At 33.9% G+C, this 22,224-nt stretch overlaps 1 protein-coding gene across 14 annotated transcripts in view; it reads left to right on the top strand.

The window, feature by feature from the left end:
• LOC127702513 (serine/threonine-protein kinase PRP4 homolog) overlaps nucleotides 1-22,224 on the top strand; it is a 37,277-nt gene that overhangs the window by 1,330 nt on the left and 13,723 nt on the right. For all 14 annotated transcript variants that reach the window (XM_052206741.1, XM_052206735.1, XM_052206731.1 and 11 more), the window contains exons 2-10: nucleotides 2,125-2,994; nucleotides 4,075-4,308; nucleotides 5,021-5,206; nucleotides 10,832-10,916; nucleotides 12,779-12,971; nucleotides 14,136-14,236; nucleotides 14,965-15,049; nucleotides 19,727-19,874; nucleotides 20,847-20,984. In XM_052206741.1, the coding sequence (XP_052062701.1) occupies nucleotides 2,125-2,994; nucleotides 4,075-4,308; nucleotides 5,021-5,206; nucleotides 10,832-10,916; nucleotides 12,779-12,971; nucleotides 14,136-14,236; nucleotides 14,965-15,049; nucleotides 19,727-19,874; nucleotides 20,847-20,984 (2,040 nt within the window). The remainder of the gene's footprint in view (nucleotides 1-2,124; nucleotides 2,995-4,074; nucleotides 4,309-5,020; nucleotides 5,207-10,831; nucleotides 10,917-12,778; nucleotides 12,972-14,135; nucleotides 14,237-14,964; nucleotides 15,050-19,726; nucleotides 19,875-20,846; nucleotides 20,985-22,224) is intronic.

Genomic DNA, 22,224 nt, shown 5'->3' with positions numbered 1-22,224 from the left:
ATATCAATATGTAAAAAACCTGATTATCTGTTTATTAGTTCCCTACCGACGAAGTAGAAGGGGACTTCAGGTTTGCACTCCGTCTGTCTGTCCATCTGTCAGTCTTGCAAATCAGTTTTCCACACTTTTTTTCGTCATGCTTGAAGATATTGATTTGATAACTGGTAAATAGTTTTATCATGACAAGTTACAGATCAAGTTAGAATTTTGTTCCGGTCTGATGATTTGATGATTTTGTGCAGAGTAATGGTCCTTGGCAAGGCTTCCAAAACGGTCATATATTCCGGACATTTGTATAATGTCCGGTAAAAGTCCGGCTGGGCAAAGCATGAAACGGTCATCTACTTTTTAGTTTTCAAGGCTTTCTTAAGAGAGGGTCATTTTAACATAATTCGCGATCTTTTTGACCCAACCTTTTGCCTTTAACAGCCACACATTTCCGGTCATAAAAGTGACATGATCATTAAGTACTATCAAAACATCCCCTACTTTAATACTTTCTCATTTTAATCAAGGCTAATTAGTTGTCGAACAGCTGAAATTTACCTGTTCAGGTGACAGGTAAACTATTTTTAACCGGACATTTATCGGTCTATTCAAAGTTATTTTCTTACATTTCAGCGGTTTGCATCTACAAATGTAATTAATTTAGTCAAAAAGATTTAAATTATCAGAAATACTTTTACAAATATGATTTGATGAAAAAATTAAAAAGGTGAAAATGAAAAATCGTCATAACCTCGTTGTTTGAACCAGAGACATGTCTCTGTTTGAACTAGTACACGTGTGCGCATGGGCGCAGGTGTGAAATTTAATTATGCATTCTAATTTCTTCAAAAAATGCTTAAATTGCCATTGATACCTTTATCTCACGTTTATTTCGAATATTTTCTTGAAGAAATAACGTAGAAAGAGCTACATACACTCATTCATACTTTGCAAACGTACACGGAATTTACGTATCCGTCTCTGGTCCATGTTTTACCATTGTCAAGATAACATCCGGTATAAGATTTTAACGAATGTAAAGTTTTTGACAACGTTATTTTGCACTAATAAAGAGTCTAAGGCAGATATAAGTACGCTGATGTTGCACACTTCGAATGATGCACTGCCAATTTAACAGTTTACGTCAGAACTTCGAATTTGAATCAAAGAAAGTTTAATATCGTTTTTTTTTTAATGTCAATCATTGGGATGGCCAACTCAGCAACTGAATACCATAATTGCCTTTTGTTTATTTAGTCTTAAGGGATTAAAATCGGGATAATATATAAAATGTCCGGCTGGCTAAAAATAGTTTTGGAAGCCCTGGTCCTTGGACTTAGAAAATTCACTCAATCAGTTTTCCACTTTTTTTAGTCACTAGACGATATTGACTTGATATTTGTTATAAAGTTTACACCATGACAATTTATAGATCAAGTTAGGATTTTGTTCCAATACAATGAATTTTTAATTGGTAGGGGACTATGTATTGCCATGCAATACTCTCAGAATGCTTGTTGTTCTAGAGCTTTTTCCCCTCCCTTAGACAGTTGTACATTTGATGAAATCCAGCTTGATAACATCTCATCACACATTTTGACATTGCTGATAATGCCTGCTCACGTCTCCAAAGCCATGATACAAGAATTATGTAGCACATGAGCAGGGTGATATCCATAATGTTGGTTCAAATTTCAAAGTATATAGATGTCTATAAATGTTTCCTCTAGTTCTACCTATTTCATAAAAATGCTGAAGTAACTTCTGTTTAGAATTATGAAGTGAGATGAGGTTTTGATTTACACATTCAGTAGATGTTTGAAGAAATACATAATCATTGTAAAGATCAAATATATAGTTAGTGAAAGCTTCCAAAGACTAATAAGCTACACATGTACATGTATATTATAATTATCAACATTGATGACATTCCTGTTATCTGTAACCTGAGGAAAATGTTGATGAAGGTGAATGGAAATTTTGCCTTAAATGTCTTTGTGAAGCTGAAGGAAAGAGTTCATTATAACAAGTAAAAAATGTTTGCTGACACATCTATTAAGTCTTAGAAGACTCCTGTAAATACTGTTTTTGATTTTATTTTATGCACATGTTTGATAACATTTAATTTTATTTCAGTGATGGGGAAACTTCAGGTAGCGAAGAACCACCAGTTGTAGATGAAGGAGAAGGGGTAGATGAAGAAGAAGGGGAAGTAACTCCTGTTTCCATATCTAAAGACAAAAAGGACAAGAAGAAGAAAAAACATAAACACAAGCATAAACATAAAACTGATAAACATGAACGCCATGGAAGTGATAAACACAAACATAAAAAACGCAAGAAACATAAAATGGAAAAGGCTGAGGAAGAAGAGGAAGAAATTGATGAAGATAATGTTGAAAAGAAGAAGCGAAAGTTTGATGAGGACATTGCTAAGTTAGAAAAAGCTAGAGAGGTTTTGAAAGCTGTACTTAGTGTAGATAGTAACAGTAATCAAGAAGCTGAAATGAACCCAATGGACATGATCGCTCAGGGATATGCTGCATCTGAATCCGAGGAAGAAGATGGAGAGGTTGATCATGAAGAAACAAAAATAGAAAAGAAGATCTCACGTGAATGGCAAATATTAGAACAGGCTTTAGCAGAGAAAGTTAAACAGGAAAAGAAAGAAGATGGAGACACTGAACATAGAAATGTTAAACGTGACAAACAATCACATTCAGATAGACATAGATCTAAAGAAAACGATCCATACTCTAGTGAAAATAAAAAACATAGATCTAAATCTCCTGTTGTAATTGATCTCACCAATGATTCAGTACCGGACAGAAAAAGATCAAGAGAAAAGGATAATAGAAGTGATTCAAGATATCGGGAAGGGAGACGATCATCCCCACATAGGTCACCCACATACAGGTCACAGAGTAGAGATCAAACGAGGGAATCACACAGGTCAAAAAGTAGAGACCCTCATTGGGTCAGATCTCCTGGTAGAGAAAGACCTAGGTAGGTTGTATGGTTATCACTTACAAAAAAAATTCAGGCCTTTTAAGAATGACCACCTCTAGTCTTAAGAAAAATTGTAATTATATATAATTATCTCTTCAAGAATTACCATTTTATTGGATTCCAGCTTTATTCAAGCAATACAAAAATTAAGTTCAACATCTGACCACAATCAAAACAAATTCAAATTATACACATTAAAAAGACATTAATAAATTATCAGTAAACTTCAACTTGTGTTAAAATTTTTTTTTACTCAACCGCCAATCTTGACAGTCAACATCTACCATGTCTACTTGTCGGTTGCAAAAAGGTTGTAAAAATCATTAATCCAAAGAATGCAGTATACCAGTACTATACTATTGACTAAGTATTTTGAAATTTTTAATTTTCACAGCTAATGGAAAGAGCCTTTCAAAGCACATCATCTAATTTTATTGCCCTTTAATCCAAAGAATGTATTGTTGTTTAGCATATGTTAGTGTACTCTCAGTAAATAAAGTTACTTCAATGACATGAATGTTCCTAATCGCTTATAGTCACCAACAATGTGTAGAGAAGACTAAAGGGCACTGAAGATGTGCAAAAAGATTTTAGGATACCAAAATACTGGAAAAAAAGACAAAGACACTGAAAATGAATATCAATGGCTGTAATTATCCAACTTTAAGCATGACCATTATTAACAAATTGGCATAAAGTCTAACTTGGCTAAACACGATACATGTATGAAGATTTTCTTGAAGCAAACAATTTTCACAATGAAATCATTGTTTTGACTTCTACATTGAAGGCCAAAATGCATTGACATTAAGAATTCCCCTGGGAATACCACACACTTTATAAGACCACTTTCGTCATGTACACAATGTTGTGGACAACTGCATTTCGTTCATAGACATACATTTGTAAAAAAAGTTCTAACCTCGTACAATCAGTATAAACCAAGATGACTTTGTACATGTTGTAAACAAGAAAAAACGAATTTGAATTTTTTTAACTCGAGTCAAAGCATTAGTTCTCCTAGTACAAAGGTATGTATATCATAATGTATTATTATATTTTCCATTTATATTACAGAGACACAAGGAATAGGTCACCAGAAAGAAGAAGATCTCCTGATCGACGATTAGATTCCAGACGACTTGATGAAAGGAGAAGATCACCTGACTGGGGCAGACCGGTAGATAGAAATGATAGAGGTCGTGATAGACCTTTAGAAAATAATGATAGAGGTCGTGATAGACCTTTAGAAAATAGAGGATCTCCAGAGAAAAGAAAATCTCCTTTTGTTTCTGCATTTAAAAGCTACAGGTAAACATTATGGCTACTGTTTTGACATTAATTTAATTAAAATACATTCTTTCCTGTTAACTTTTAAAATAGACAGTATCAGCTGTATGTTCAGCTGTATCTAAATCAATTGAAACTACTGTATAAACTTAAATCTTATGTCAACACATTTTGATTTTAAATTCATGTATATTAATCAGTCACAAATATTAAAGACTCCTTAAAGTATGAATAGGATGATGATTATAGATTTTTAGACAAAAACGTAAATGTTTTATCACCAACAGTGAAATTACTTGCAAAATATCCATTCCTCGGATTAACACACAAATTATACATCCACAGACTCTAATAAAGAATTCTTAAAACAGTAAATTGAAATTTCTCAGTATTCATTTTTACATAACACACATGGACCAAAAGCTGACAGGGATCTAAAATAAACAAAACATTCTTTATTGATGAACAAAGTTAAACGAATGAAAAAATTTAATCCAAGTAAAGCATTTAAATTTTTTGAATGCTCATGTACATGAAGTTTTCAAACCGAGACCAATTTCTCACTAAAAATTGTATTCATGGGTTGAATTCATCTCATTCAAAGCAATTATTTTTATTGTCTCTTGTTTAAGAAGTTCAGAAATGGAATTTATTCACCCAGTATTTGAAATAATGAAATATTGGGATTTGTACTTAGTATATTTGAAATAATAAGATATAGAGTATTTTTCAGGGATTTATATGGTGGAAGAGGCAGAGGACAAGACCGAGGTCGTGACAGGAGAAGTCGATCACGTGACAGACGACACCGGAGTCGATCTAGAGACCGACGAAGACGTGATAGAAAGAAGGAAGATAAATTTAAAGGCAGCCTATCTGAAGGCATGGCAACAAACCAGGATGATTCTGATGATGAAAAGTAAGGTTTTTGTCGAGCCTGCGACTTTTGTCGCAGAAAGCTCGACATAGGGATAGTGATGTTGGGGTGGCGGTGGCGGCGTTAGCTAACTTCTTAACAGCTTTATATTTCAGAAGCTAGAAGACCTGGATGCTTCATACTTTGTATATAGATGCCTTATGATATGAAGTTTCTGTCTGTCATATGTCCATTGTCCTTGACCTCATTTTCATGGTTCAGTGACTACTTGAAAAAAAAGTCAATATTTTTTGTAATGTTTATTTCTTTCTTATTATGAGTAATAGGATAACTATATTTAGTATGTGTGTACCTTGCAAGGTCCTCATGCCCGTCAGACAATTTTCATTCGACCTGAACCTCATTTCATGGATCAGTGAACAAGGTTAAGTTTTCGTGGTCAAGTCCATATATCAGATACTAAAAGCAGCAGGTCTACTATATTTAGTATATGGAATGATTGTAAGGTGTACATGTTCAACTGGTAGGTGTCATCTGACCTTAACCTAATTTTCATGGTTCAGTGGTCAAAGTTAAGTTTTTGAGTTTTGGTCTTTTTTTCTAATACTATATGCAATAGGTCAACTATATTTGGTGTATGGAAATATTTTATGATGTACATGTCAGTCTCGCAGGTTTTATTTGACCTTGACCTCATTTTCACTGTTCATTTCTCAGTGTTTAAGTTTTTGTGTTTTGGTCTGTTTTTCTTCAACTATAAGCAGTAAATCAACTATATTTGTTGTATGGAAGGATTGTAAGGTGTATATGTCTGTCTGGCAGGTATCATCTGACCTTGACCTCATTTTCATGGTTCATTGGTCAATGTTAAGTTTTCATGGTTAAGTTTGTTTCTTAGATACTATAAGCAATAGGTCAACTATATTTAATGCATAAATTGATTGTAAGGTGTACATGTCTGTCTGGCATGGTTCATCTGACCTTGACCTCATTTTCATGGTTCATTGGTCAATGTTAAGTTTTCTTGGTTAAGACTGTTTCTTAGAAACTATAAGCAATAGGTCAACTATGTTTGGTTTATTGAATGATTGTAAGGTGTACATGTATTTCTCGTTTTGTTTATCTGACCTTGACCTCATTTTCTTGGATCATGTTAAGTTTATGTGTTACTTGTAGTAAAGCTTTATATTTAGGACTATCAACATAAAATCAATGGTTAGTAAAGAAGGCGAGACATTTCCGCGTGTGCACTCTTGTTAATTTCATGTATTATTCCTGAAAATCCAGGTAAGAGTTAAATGATTGGTCGCTTTCTGAAAGTTCTTAAAAGTTGGAGCTTTGAAATATGTTGTTTTTATACAACCGCAAAATCATATATTGGTATGACGTTGGCGTCGTAGTCATCCGAACCCACATTGGTTTTCGCACTCTAACTTTAGTTTAAGTGAATGGATCTCTATGAAATTTTACCATAAGGTTCAATACCACAAAAGGAAGGTTGGAATTGATTTTGGGGGTTATGGTACAAACAGTTAAGGAATTAGGGGCCAAAAATAAGCATTTTTGGAAAATGACGCTATCAGCGGCATGTTTCCGATACCATTGACCAGAACTAACGGAAGTTGATTATGCCTCCGCCTACCGCACTCGGTTTCATATTTACTATTTTACATACTAACTGGAATCTGCTTGTATTACGCTACACTCGAACAAAGTCTTTGTTAAAGTGTTGTAGTCGGACGGGAACCAGTTTACATACGTTATTTTATTTACCAAAAAGATATCTTGACCTGTCCATATGTTTTTTGTTATTAAATGGCATTTGGAGCTATCCCTTTGTTATATTTTTCATATTTATTCGAGCTTTCACTTTTATGCACATGTCTTACAATCGTAAACAATCGGTATGTATACATGATAAATAGATCCGTTTTGTTATGGTGTTGGACTTTTTACCCTCCAATGATCACCAATCGCTAGACAAAATAGTTCTCCTAAATAATGTCAGCCTTTCATGCCATTTCAACTTTACAATCATTAAAAAAGTAATAATCGGAATCATTTTGATATCCATTGGATAGAAACTGGTCTTTATCAAGATTTACGAAGATTTTAATAATCGGAAATTACCCACGCGGTGCGTATGAATCTTTGTTCACAAAGTTATAGCAGCAGAGTCTGTAACTGTATCATTATTAATTAACTACACTGTTATTGTACTTAAAATGATGAAAACTGCATATGCAATATAAGATGTCAACTCGGCCAATACAGATTTTTTTTCCGTATTGGCCGAGTTCTGATCCGGGCCAAAACAGGATTTCGGAACGTCTCTAGTTTTTAGATCGTAAGTCACGATAAACTCAAACTGAAAGTAAACAGTTGTTTGTACGACGCAGTTTTTATTTACTCACCATAAACAAGCTGAAACGTTCAGTATGGCATATATTTTAGGTTAAAGACGGTCCCATTCATTTGAAAAGCATTTTGAAAGTAGACGATGGAATTATTTCAGGTTTAGGGAACGAGTAAATTATCACAAAGTTCATTTCTTGACGACCTCATAATTTCATCATGTCGATTTTTACTGTTCACTTTCGCTTCTCATGTTTTGTAAACGGTCTTTTTTTTTTAAACCCGAACCAGGCATATGCATTCTGTAATTGCGCAAATCTTCGTTCTTTGGTCAATTGGCTTATGGATAGTTGTATCAATTTCAACTCTTACATTATTTTTTTTTTAAATATATTTGCATTACACATGCAATGGCAGTACCTTTCCAATTACTATTTATGTGTTGTGTCTAAATTAAAGTTGTAACACTTTATAGTGACTGGAAAGGGTAGAAAAATTCATCAGATGAAAAAGGCAGAAGATGCATGGAAACGGCACCAAATCATTAGATATTGCATCTTATAAAAAGAAACTGAGATTTGGATAGTTCCACTTCAAGGTAAAAATGTTTATCTCTTGTGAAATGAAATAAAAAAATATTGTAACACTGTAGTTATTAATAAAGATACTATTACATGTATTTCTGTATTGGCCTTATTGTTGGTCCTCGGCCAGCAGTATTGGCCTTCGGCTTCGCCTCGGACCAATACACCAAGACATGGACCAATAACAAGGACAATACAGAAATACTTACGCAATAATATTATAGAAAGACAGTATGGTTCAATAGCGGGAATCAGCCCCTCAACTACTTTTTACATAAATATTAACTTCTGGCTTCAACTCCTTGTTCGTCTTGTCTGGAGATCTTGTTGTAGTTCCAGTTAGGCAAGCATTTTAGAGACGTATCCCGTCCATCCTCTCTTGACTTGTAATTTCTGGTGATAGATTTTGCCGCTTGACGTATCTTTTCAAGCTTGTTTTTTTTTTTTGTTACCGTGTAGGGGTCCCATACTATGGCTCCATATTAAATTGTAAGATCCATTCCTAAAGGTCTAGATCATTGTTCTAATCTGACACAAATTTCAATAACTGGAATGCTACCCGAGTTGAATATATGGTGACCTACTAGAACAGCATTATCACTATTGGAATTGTGTTTAATACCATGATTGTTCAATGTCATTAACTTAAATGGAGACAGACATTTGACCTGAAAGGTGGTGTGGGAGTGCAAAATCAAAAACTAACTGACTATGATATATGGTTAAAGAATGAATATCAATTACATGTGTCAACATGGTCAATGGCAGAGTTGTTATGAAATAACAATATGGCAGAGAAGTGGTTTCAAGTTTCATATAAAGCGACCTGGCTGACATGAAATAAAAAATCAAAGGAGTATCCCTATTTGTCTAATCTTCAAGGTGAAATAAAACTAGTAAAACAATATTATACAATTGTCTAAATCTACAGAAATATAATTTGCTTCAAGTAACAGAAATAACTAGGTCACTAGTAACTTATTTAATGAGTATGTGGGGTATAAGAGCTTGATAACAACAGGCTCTTCATAATCATTTGGTTTGAAAAGGATACTAGTAGTCTATATTCTTGATTTAGAAAAATGTAATTGCAAGACAAAAATCACATTACTTAGAATACTTTAGATCATTCAGGTAGTCTTTATTTATATGTACAAAAGAACAGCCAGTAGTCATTGGATATTGTAGATCATTCAAATAGTCTTGACCTATTTATTAGTACAAAAGAACAGCCAGTAGTCATTGGATATTGTAGATCATTGTGGTAGTCTTGACCTATTTATTTATAGAAAAAAACAGCCAGTAGTCATTGGATACTGTAGATCATTCTGGTAGTCTTGACCTATACATTTGTACTAAAAAAACAGCCAGTTGTCATCTTCACATAACACATACATATACGAATATCAATTATATGCTTATGAGACATGTTGGAATGTTAAACTAATTACGGTATGTGAAAATCAAGACTTGCATAAAAAATATCACAATATTAGAGACAGTGGCGTCATTTTTCCTCAGAGCTTTCAGCTCTTTGATTGTAACTTCCAGACATAACTTGTGTGTTAGTGTATGGATCTCTCTGACATTGTACCACAAGGTTCCATATCACAAAGGGAATGCTGGGATTGATTTTTGGGGTAATTGCCTCCAAATTTTAGGAATTGGGGGCAAAAAAGGGGCAAAAAACAAGCATTTTTTTAGTTTCATAACAATAACTTGTGTGTAAGTGTATGGATCTTTCTGAAATTGTACTACAAGGCTCCATATCACAAAGGGAAAGCTGGAATTGAGTTTGGGGGTAATTGCCCAAAACGTTTAGGAATAAGGGGCCAAAAATAAGCATTTTTCTAGTTTCCAGACAATAACTTTTTGTTCAAGTGTATGGATCTCTCTGAAATTTTTTTTTCTTTAAAATTTTCCATTTGAAATTGGTTATTTCTGATTTATGTATAAAAGCAAATAATAATGATATGGTTTGAATAGGTAAATTAAATTTTTTTAAGTTCTTAGACCACATTCATTCTGTGTCAGAAACCTATGCTGTGTCAAATATTTAATCACAATCCAAATTCAGTGTTGTATCAAGCTTGAATGTTGTGTCCATACTTGCCCCAACTGTTCAGGGTTCGACCTCTGAGGTCGTATAAAACTGCGCCCAGCGGAGCATTTTATTGGAATTTGCTGTAAAATAATGTTAAATTTTAATACTTGAGATTAGAACAATCTAGATATTATTTTTCTACAATTAATAGATGGGAGGAATTTTGGTGATATTGCTGTCTTAGGTTTGAGTTATATATTTTTCAATATTGTAAATGAACTTAAACTTTTCATCACACATTTCTCAAGTACTAAGTACTGTACAGAATGACTGCATATTTGTTCAGTAGCTTTGCAATGATAAGTGATAAGGGTTATTTGGATATGTCTCCTGTTAACCAATACTTTGAATAACAATAGGGGTTATGCTTAGCATTAAAACATGTGTTCCTCGACCAATAAATCTTGACTGCCACGAAATAGCACAATAGTGCTGAAAGTGGTGTTAAACACCAATCAATCAATCAATCAATACAACATGTGCATTCATGTTGTTATTCACCAAGTTAGATACTGGTCCTGAACATGCATGACTAATTTGCCACTGGACGTTGTGCAACCAACAATCAATCAACCAAGTTAAATACATCCTTAGTTGATTTTCAAAATTATGTTTTCATTTCAGTCTTGATATAGACATTCCAGATGATGATGAAGATGAAGAAGATATGATAGCAAGAAGGAGGAAGGAAAGAGAAGAACTGTTACAGGTACAATGTTTCATACTATTGATGTGTTATATGATTAAGGGCTATTCCATTAAAATAGATGTGAGATGGAAGGAAGGAAGGGAAGTTTTATTTTTGGAGATGGGTTGTAGCCTGTAGTCTGTAGGGCATTTATGGCTGTATGTCCCATCATTGTATGCAATGTGACTCAAAGAGAGTATTTGGGGGGGGGGGATGTTCTTGAAGTCTCTTCCTACTCTCATGACCCTCCCACATCCATTAATTTAATAGCCTAAATAAAACCAGACTGTTGTATGACAATATAGAGCACTAACTCTGCAATTTGTCATGCACCCAAACTCATACAAGTGTTACATAAATTTCTTGCAACTGGTCAATCTGAATTTTATCTAGAACTAACAAAAAAATGGTTCAGAAATGCAATCCATATTGTCCAATCAGTTTGCTTCAAGTGAGGTTACTAAGATTGAACTGAGCTCCTCCTGAACAATTTTGATTTTAATACCCTAGACAGCTCTAAAAGAGAATTAGAATTGACCATATGCAAAATATTTTTTAATTTTAAGATATTAGTTGTTAATATGAAATACAAATGTAGCTAATTATATGATTGAACAATACAGGGTACTACTGGTTGAATTTACTGTCTGAATCAAGGCTTCCAAAACGGTCATATATTCCGGACATTTGTATAATGTCCGGTAAAAGTCCGGCTGGGCAAAGCATGAAACGGACATCTACTTTTTAGTTTTCAAGGCTTAAGAGACGGTCATTTTAACATAATTCGCGATCTTTTTGACCCAACCTTTTGCCTTTAACAGCCACACATTTCCGGTCATAAAAGTGACATGATCATTAAGTACTATCAAAACAACCCCTACTTTAATACCTTCTCATTTTAATCAAGGCTAATTAGTTGTTGAACAGCTGAAATTTACCTGTTTAGGTGACAGGTAAACTATTTTGAACCGGACATTGATCGGTCTATTTAAAGTTATTTTCTTACATTTCAGCGGTTTGCATCTAATTAATTTGGTTAAAAAGATTTAAATTATCAGAAATACGTTTACAAATATGATTTGATGAAAAATTTAAAAAGGTGAAAATGAAAAATCGTAATAACCACTTGAACCAGAGACATGTCTCTGTTTGAACTAGTACACGTGTGCGCATGTACGCAGGTGTGAAATTTAATTATGCATCCTAATTTCTTCAAAAAATGCTTAAATTGTCATTGATACCTTTATCTCACGTTTATTTCGAATATTTTCTTGAAGAAATAACGTAGAAAGAGCTACTTGCACTCATTCATACTTTGCAAACGTACATGGAATTTACGTATCCGTCTCTGGTCCATGTTTTACCATTGTCAAGATAACATCCGGTTTAGATTTAAAAACGAAAGTAAAGTTTTTGACAACGTTATTTTGCACAAATAAAGAGTCTAAGCAGTTATAAGTACGCTGATGTTGCACACTTCGAATGATGCACTGCCAATTTAACAGTTTACGTCAGAACTTTGAATTTGAATCAAAGAAAGTTTAATATCGTTTTTTTTTTTAATGTCAATCATTGGGATGGCCAACTCGGCAACTGATTACCATAATTGCCTTTTATTTATTTAGTCTTAAGGGATTAAAATCGGGATAATATATTAAATGTCCGGCTGGCTAAAAATAATTTTGGAAGCCCTGGTCTGAATACTTCTAAAGATGTCAGATTTTTAAAGAGCAGTAACAACTTATATCCATGATAAAGTACACTTAAATGTTTTTTGATGTAGAATTTGCATGGACTAAAATATCAAAAATATATGAAATCCTGTTGTTAATTTTAGCTTCTAAACTGATTTCTTATTTAAATTGTAAATTTCGTGTTTGTAGAAACTAACATTTGCCAGTAATGAGAACAGTAGGATGTCTCAGGACGATGGTACACAGAGTGAAGATGAAAGTTTATCTCGAGCATCGTCAGATAGTGATGAGGTGGCAGCACGAGCAGCAGAAATTTTAGATGAAGAACCACAGGATTACTTTGAAACGACATATCATCAGAAAAGACAAATCTTTGGATTAGGTAATATTTAAGTTTAAAATTATTGAAACTATTGCGAATAATTTAAATGTGCTGAAAGAAATCATCCATGTTTAAGTTCACTGAACCTGTAAGGTCAAGGAGGTAGATTTCCTTAAATGTATAGAAGGAGAACTTTGTCTCTGGTTGGGGGATACGTCAAGGAGAAAGTTGGCCAAAGTAACAATCGTATTATACAGACATGTTAAGAACAGCAGAATAATGAGACTCGGTGGGATGTCATGTCATTTTATAGACTGTTACCTAATGTGAGGGATGTTATCTACATTCTGTAGACTGTTACCTAATGTGAGGGATGTTATCTACATTCTGTAGACTGTTACCTAAAGTGAGGGATGTTATCTACATTCTGTAGACTGTTACCTAAAGTGAGGGATGTTGTCTACATTCTGTAGACTGTTACCTAAAGTGAGGGATGTTGTCTACATTCTGTAGACTGTTACCTAAAGTGAGGGATGTTGTCTACATTCTGTAGACTGTTACCGCATGTGAGGGATGTTATCTACATTCTGTAGACTGTTACCGAATGTGAGGGATGTTATCTACATTCTGTAGACTGTTACCTAAAGTGAGGGATGTTATCTACATTCTGTAGACTGTTACCTAATGTGAGGGATGTTATCTACATTCTGTAGACTGTTACCTAATGTGAGGGATGTTATCTACATTCTGTAGACTGTTACCTAATGTGAGGGATGTTATCTACATTCTGTAGACTGTTACCGAATGTGAGGGATGTTATCTACATTCTGTAGACTGTTACCTAATGTGAGGGATGTTATCTACATTCTGTAGACTGTTCCTTAATGTGAGGGATGTTAAAAAGTCATCCATCCATTAAAAAGGTTTTAAGACTTTCACTACATTATCTTTTTCATAGGTTCTCACCTTCTAATTATATATATAAATGCCTTGCCTTTGTCAAGCAATAAGTAAGATAAATATATTTTGCAAAGTTTTTCAGTAACATTTGAGGCACTGTGACCTACATTTGATGCTTGATTTACTTTGGAGAATTTTTTTGCTGAGGTAATTTTCTCATGCAGAGGCTAAGGTTTCATATCAAAAAGGCTAAAACAATGAGTTAACTACATAGATGTAATTGTGGTGCAATGATACTCATACATTTTATTTTGTCGTTTACAGAAGAGGCAGAATTGAAAAAGAAAGAAGAAGAAAAGGAGGGGGAAAATGAAAAGACAGCTGACATGTTTTCAGAAAGTGACATGTTCAGTGAAAATTATACTGTAAGTTGTATTATTTTCATTGATAAATTAATGTTTATTAAAGTGGGGAAAATGTTCAATTATCAGGAATTGATTATTGAAATATTGGTATAGAATATGGATCCTACATTGTAGCTATATATGGCATAAGGGAGAAAACTGAAGAGTGTTTGAATATAATAACATTGTACTGATTTCAGGGAACAGAAAATGTTAAAATGTTGAAAAAATTGTAATCAAAACATGTATGTTGTCTTATCTATATTCTTTACATTTATGTCAAATGAATTCTAAGTTATGCAATCATTACATGTTCATATGTTAATGCATTTGAAAATATAAGGAATTTCATTTCTTGCTGTTTTTTCTCTCTCAACTAAATGCCACATTTTCACTTTTTTACTGAGAAGTTTTATCCCCTTTAAAATTGCTTAGGGAAATTCCATAAAACATAAATGGGACAGGGATGTTCCTTTGAAACCTCTACTAGGGATGGGTGTCAAATACAATTTGTAAAGTGAAGATGTAAGTAATATTGTAAAATTGCCTCTATAGGGGGCCTCCATTTTTAAAATGCATTGTCTAGGTACCATGTAAGTTTTAAACAGCCATAACTATAGATACTAAAATTGAGAATGGAAATGGGGAATGTGTCAAAGAGACAACATCCCGATGAGACAGTACATTTAGTTGATCTTTTAAACACTTAACTGACTGTAAAGATAGAATACTTGTTTTGTATATTACAGAGTCCAGGAGTAGCAAAGTTTACTGCCAATGTTAATGAGAATCCTAGTTTACTGGATAACTGGGATGATGCTGAGGGCTACTATAGTGAGTACATTTATACAGCTATCAAACATCAAGTGTAAAAAGCCATGCATCACAATTGAAATTTGTTTTGAGTTATTTTTTATATACTTATTTTTACTACCATGCATCTGCTTTAAATCCTGATGTAGTTAAGGTAACACATTTCAGTTTTAGGCATATTATTTTCAGTTATATGCTTCTGACAGTGGTTCCATAGTGTTAAAGGATAGCTGGTTAATTATGAGTTGAAATTCTGAGGTTTATGCTTCTTGTGGTGTTCCATAGAACCAGAGGTAGCTTGTGATTTTTTAGGTAAATTTTTTAGTTTAATACTTCCCATGTTGTCCCTAGTTTCAGATGGTGAGGTCAAATTCAGTTTTATGCTTCTCCTGGTGTTCCATAGTTTCAGAGGTAGCTGGTAAATTATGAGGCAAAATTTTTACTTTATGGCTTCCCATTGTGTTCCATACTTTCAGAGTGTTGATGCCTAATTATATGGTAATTATACCCCCGCTTTAAAAAAGTGGGGGCATACTTTTTTACCTCTGTCCGTCCATCCATCCGTCCCATGAATATTTTCGTCGCATTTTTCTCAGGAACTACACTACAAGGATTTCTGAAATTTGGTTTCAGGGTTTATATAAGTCAGCTTTACCGTATGATGCGTTTTCAGATTCATCACTCAACAACTTCCTGTTTAACGTCAAGTATTTGGGTGGGGGTATCATCATTGAGCAGTAGCTCACAGTTTCACTTGTTTTTTCTGTTTTTTGGCTTCTTGTGGTGTTCCATAGTTTCAGAGGTTGTTAATTATGATGCTATAGACTATACTTTTTTTAAGAATTGAGACTTTTCTAATTATACCCCACGCAACGAGTTGCGGAGGGTATAATGTTTTTGACCCGTCTGTCCCTCCGTCAGTCCGTCAGTCCTATTTCTTGTCATCGCAACTCCTCTCAAACCACACAACAGAATTTCACGAAACCTTTTTAGATAATAAGGACATACTATGTAGTTGTGCATATCGACAGGAAATTACGATTCAATTTTTTTTCTAGGAGTTGCGCCCCTTTGAACTTATTTACTTTAATGTACTACTGCAACAGTTTGTCATCGCAACTCCTCTCAAACCACACAACAGAATTTCATGAAACCTTTTCAGATAATAAGGACATACTACGTAGATGTGCATATCGACAGGAATTTACGATTCAATTTTTTTTCCAGGAGTTATGCCCCTTTGAACTTATTTGCCCAATATACTACTGCAACCTTTTGTCATCGCAACTCCTCTCAAACCAAACAACAGAATTTCATGAAACCTTTTCAGATAATAAGGACATACTATGTAGATGTGCATATCGACAGGAAATTAAGATTCAATTTTTTTCAAGGAGTTGTGCCCCTTTGAACTTATTTGCTTTTATGTACTACTGCAACAGTTTGTCATCGCAACTCCTCTGAAACCACACAACAGAATTTCATGAAACCTTTTTAGATAATAAGGACATACTATGTAGTTGTGCATATCGACAGGAAATTACAATTTTTTTTTTTTTTTTAGTGTTACGCCCCTTTGAACTTATTTGCTTCAATGTACTTTTGCAACAGTTTGTCATCACAACTCCTCTGAAACCACACAACAGAATTTCATGAAACTTTGTAGATAATAAGGACATACTATAGATTTGCATATTGACAGGAAATTATGATTCAATTTTTTTTTCTTATACAATTTTTTTTTCTTACCGTAGAAAGGCTTGTATAGTCCGCGGTTTTATTCTCCAAAATTGGACCTTCCAGACGGGGTGCGGACTATAGAGTACAATAAGCAAGAAATAAGAGAAAAATTTCAATTTCGCGGTCGAGGTGGTTTGTTTACGTTCCGCCATCTTTGTTATTTCTATTGTAGAGGGCGCTCTTATCATTTTTCAAACTAATAATTTTAACTCATCCATATTAATAAGTTATTTCTATTCAATATCAAATTAATACTGATAAATATAAAAACTAAACCTTTCATTACAAATTTCTCGTTTCTTTTCAATGCATTGGTTGAAATAAACTGGTATCTGCTCGATTGAAACGATACAAACATAGTGAAAAAGACAACCGTAAACCAGCTTAGAATTTGTAAACTACAAAACGAAATCGGTTATTGTTCGTTCCGTTTTGGTGTTTCATACTGACTAATATGGTTTGTATTAGCTTAAGACCCTTCAAACATTAATGTGATAGATATATTAAAGACTGTTTTACAAAAGGATGGAACTGTTTTGCTTTCAAAGTCGTATTATAGTGATATCTGTTATGTACGGATTTCGACTCTCACCGGTTAATTTCTTCTTTTACACGTGCTTTTTAAACTTCCTGTTTAAACATACACAAGTTTCTAAATTGTTTTTTAAGTGAATTAAACTTATTTTAACAATCATGAAGCGTTCTAGAATCATTAACAAGCAGTTTCAGCTTCTGTTTGATGATGGAAAACAGGTTTTTCCAAGAAAATACCGCAAACGACCGCACAGGATTTGAAATTACCGGAGTTTCATTAGACCTTTTCTAACAGTTACAAAAAGTTTTTTTTCCTAAAATTTCGTGGGGTGAAGGGGGTGCGGACTATGTACCACTGCGAACTATACAAGCCTTTCTACGGTACACTTATTTTATTTCTCCAATGACAATATGGGGACGTGGGGTATGTGAGCGCGCTCACTAAGGTTCTTTAATTATACCCCACGCAACGAGTTGCGGAGGGTATAATGTTTTTGACCCGTCTGTCCTTCCGTCTGTCTGTCAGTCCGTCAGTCCTATTTCTTGTCATCGCAACTCCTCTCAAACCACACAACAGAATTTCATGAAACTTTTTTAGATAATAAGGACATACTATGTAGTTGTGCATATCGAAATTACGATTCAATTTTTTTTCTAGGAGTTACGCCCCTTTGAACTTATTTACTTTAATGTACTACTGCAACCTTTTGTCATCGCAACTCCTCTCAAACCACACAACAGAATTTCATGAAACCTTTTCAGATAATAAGGACATACTGCGTAGATGTGCATATCGACAGGAAATTACGATTCAATTTTTTTCCCTGGAGTTACGCCCCTTTGAACTTATTTGCCAAATATACTACTGCAACCTTTTGTCATCGCAACTCCTCTCAAACCACACAACAGAATTTCATGAAACCTTTTCAGATAATAAGGACATACTACGTAGATGTGCATATCGACAGGAAATTACGTTTCAATTTTTTTCCCAGGAGTTATGCCCCTTTGAACTTATTTGCCCAATATACTACTGCAACCTTTTGTCATTTCAACTCCTCTCAAACCACACAACAGAATTTCATGAAACTGTGTAGATAATAAGGACATACTATGTAGATGTGCATATTGACAGGAAATTATGATTCAATTTTTTTTTCTGTTACAATTTTTTTTTCTTACACTTATTTTATTTCTCCAATGACAATGTGGGGATGTGGGGTATATGAGCGCGCTCAATAAGGTTCTTTCATTATTTCTTAAAGAATTTAAAGACGTAATGGAAATTCATACTTTGAAGTGTGTTTCTAAGGTGGGGTAAACTTTTCTGAAGACAAACAGTTAAGTAACTGAAAAGTCCTGAAATGTGGCAGACAAGAAATAAATTTGATGAAACTGTTTTGATAAAATGGAAATGGCTTTTCCCAGTTTCAGGAGCAGGTGAAGGAATATGGAAAACTGGATGACAGGAACCTTATAAGCCCAGAACTATTACTAACCTTATTTCCACATCATTATTAAATTTTCAATGGAAAGTCAGGTTAAATGTAGGAAACTAAAATTGAGAATGGAAATGGGGAATATGTCAAGGTGACAACAACCCAACCAAAGAGCAGATAACAGCCGAAGGCCACCAATGGGTCTTCAACGTAGCGAGAAAATCCCACACCCGGAGGTGGTCCTCAGCTGGCCCCTAAATAAAAATGAGTACTAGTTCAGTGAAAATGGATGTCATACTAATCTCCAAAACATATAAATGAACTAAAATTAAAAAACATACAAAACTAACATAGGCCAGAGGCTCCTGACTTGGGACAGGCGCAAAAATGCGGCAGGGTTAAACATGTTTTGTGAGATCTCAACCCTCCCACTATACCTCTAGCCAATGTAGAATAAAGAAGCACAAAGCTATAAACACAGTAAAACTCAGTTTAAAAGAAGTCTGAGTCCGATGTCAGAATAGGTAACAAAAGAAACTAAGCAAAATGACAATGATACATAAATTAACAAAGAACTAATAGCAGTTACTGACATGCCAGCTCCAGACCTCAATTAAACTGATTGAAAGATTGTGTCTTCATCTATGAAAATCAAGCACAATCCCTCCCGTTAGGGGTTTAATATCATACCATCATAAAATATATGAGAAGAACATAACCCGTATCATGCCAACAACTGGTTTTAGCATAAATGTGTTTATTTCCGATGCAAAGACCCTATGAGTGAATTAATATTAATAAATACCAAAATATGCAATCCTTAATGACATGACAACAGTATGGTAACTATATCCCTTTCAAATAAATCTGTTTAAGGGTTTGGTTATTGTCATGTTGAACTTGTACTAAATATTAGAAAGAAATCTCATTCTATACATTTTATCTGCATAAAGGATTTAAACATTACATGTGCTCTATATTTTAGGAGTGAGAGTTGGGGAAAACTTAGATAAAAGATATTCCGTGTATGGATATACTGGACATGGTGTGTTCAGTAGTGTAGTCAGGGCTAGAGACGAGGCCAGGGGGAAAATGGATGTAGCCATTAAAATTATTAGAAACAACGAAATGATGTAAGTATTATATTTATCAATAAACTGGAAGATGGTGTGTGAAAAAAATGTTGTCTGGGCTAGTCAACTACCTGGAAATAATAAAATTGAAATGCTGTAACTATTGAGTGTATGATTGAGTTTTGAAGTGTGATGTCCAGTAATCTGGTTTAGAGGCTAATAAAAAATAATGAAATGCTGAGTAACTTGGGATTTTTTAATTCAGTGAAGATAAATTGTCAGAAATATTAAATATGACTGAGTCTTTTTTGTACAATCACAAGAATATGAGAATGAACAGATATTTACTATTGAAGTCAAATAAAAAATATATGTGTGGTTCCAATTAGTGTCCGACCCTAGTTTTAACCCCCCAACTCTAGAACTTTTCTTTGCATTTCTGAAAAAAAAAATCTGAAAGATCCCATTTTCTGGAATACGAACTTCAATAATTAAATTCATGAACTTCTGTCATCTGAAATTTCCGTTAGAAGTATTCACTACAGCTAAAAATTTCCGTTAGAAGTATCCACTACAGCTAAAAATTTCCGTTAGAAGTATCCACTACAGCTAAAAATGCAACAAATTCTTAACAGAATGTGTAACAAAATTATCTGAAAACATAACATGTCTGTTTATTTTACAACCAATACAACCAAACATATAGAAAATGGTGAATTTCCAGTAGGGGTGTGTATAATACCCGAACCTGACTTGGGGGAAAACACAAATTTTTCCAGAATTTTTTTTTTTTTTAAATACCGAACTTCTGACCCTATTTTTTTTCACAACATAACTGGAACCACATGTTTATTTTTATTTGGCCTCAAAATAAATGGTCAGAAATTTTATACAAATAATTTGTCTTCATTTATTAATTAGAAGAAGATAACAAACAGATAAAATGTAAAGGTGTTTTCCCGTAAATTATTAGATGAAGTAATTTACAAATGAATGGTTATGGGGTAATGATAAGATATTTCTATTTTTCAGGCACAGGACTGGTTTAAAGGAATTAGAGTTCCTTCGTAAGCTGAATGATGCAGATCCTGATGACAAATTCCATTGTTTACGACTCTACAGACATTTCTTTCATAAAAACCATCTCTGTTTAGTATTTGAATCTTTAAGGTAAATACCAGTTAATCTCAGAAGATTTAGTTTGAAATGGAAAAACAAGCCTGAATTGAGAACTGAATGAACATTGCCAATAAGAATTTTAATTAATGGCTGAGACATACCCTCAAGTCTGGTAATTTAGTTTGTCTGATTAATTTGCTCATAATTCTATGCTTCTGTATCACAGAATGATTTTATGGTCTCACCTGCGACGAAAGTCACAGAATGCGAGACATAGGGATTACAATCTGGCAAGGGCGTAAACTATTTTCTATATAAAGCTTTAAATTTCAGAAGGTAGTTGACCTTGATGTTTCATACCTTGTATGCAGATGTTATGAAGTTTCTGTCTGTCAAATGTCCTCGTTAGTGACTGCTTGAAAAAAATTATAGTTTTTATGCCCCCGCCGTAGCGGAGGGGGCATTAAGTTTTACCCTTGTCCGTCTGTACGTCCGTCCGTACATCCCAAAGTTGGTTTCCTTTCTCTAACTTTAATTTTCCTCTACCAAATGTTATGAAACTTATACACAATGCTTATTACCACAAAACACAGATCAAGTTTGAATTTTGGTGGTGTCACTTTAACCATTCTAGAGTTATGCCCCTTTATAAATGGAAAAATTGCTGAATTTTTAGATTCTGTTCTCCAACTTAAGTTTACCTGAACCAAATGTTATGAAACTTATACACAATGCTTATTAAGGTCTAAATTTCTTACCTTGACCTCATTTCATGGATCAGTGATCAAGGTTAAAGTTACAGGGTCAAGTCCGTATCTCAGATACTATAAGCAATAGGACCACTATTATTTGTGTATGAATTGATTGTAAGGTTAACATGTGCGGCTGGCAGGTTTCATCTGACTTTGACCTCATTTTCATGGTTCATTGGACAATTTTGTTTTTGATGTTTGGTCTATTTTTCAGATACTATTAGCAATTGGTCAATTATAGTTGGTGAATGGAATGACAGTAAGGTGAACATGTCTGTCTGGCAGGTTTCATATGACATGACCTCATTTTCATGGTTCTTTTGTCAATGTTAAAATTTTGTGGTTTTAACTGTTTCTCAGGTACTATAAGCGATAGGACCATTATATTTGGTGCATGAAATGATTGTAGTTGTACATGTCTTTCTGGTATGGTTCATCTGACCGTGATTTCATTTTTATAGAACATTGATAATGTTAAGTTTAATTGATGCTTGTTGTTCAACCTACATATTACAGACTATCAACATAAATTCAATCAT

This window comes from Mytilus californianus, unplaced genomic scaffold (assembly GCF_021869535.1).
Source record: "Mytilus californianus isolate M0D057914Y unplaced genomic scaffold, xbMytCali1.0.p SCAF_5, whole genome shotgun sequence".
In the NCBI taxonomy this organism is placed as follows: domain Eukaryota; kingdom Metazoa; phylum Mollusca; class Bivalvia; order Mytilida; family Mytilidae; genus Mytilus; species Mytilus californianus.
The sequence above is the reverse complement of the archived record's forward strand: the minus strand, read 5'-3'. Positions and strand labels throughout refer to the sequence as shown.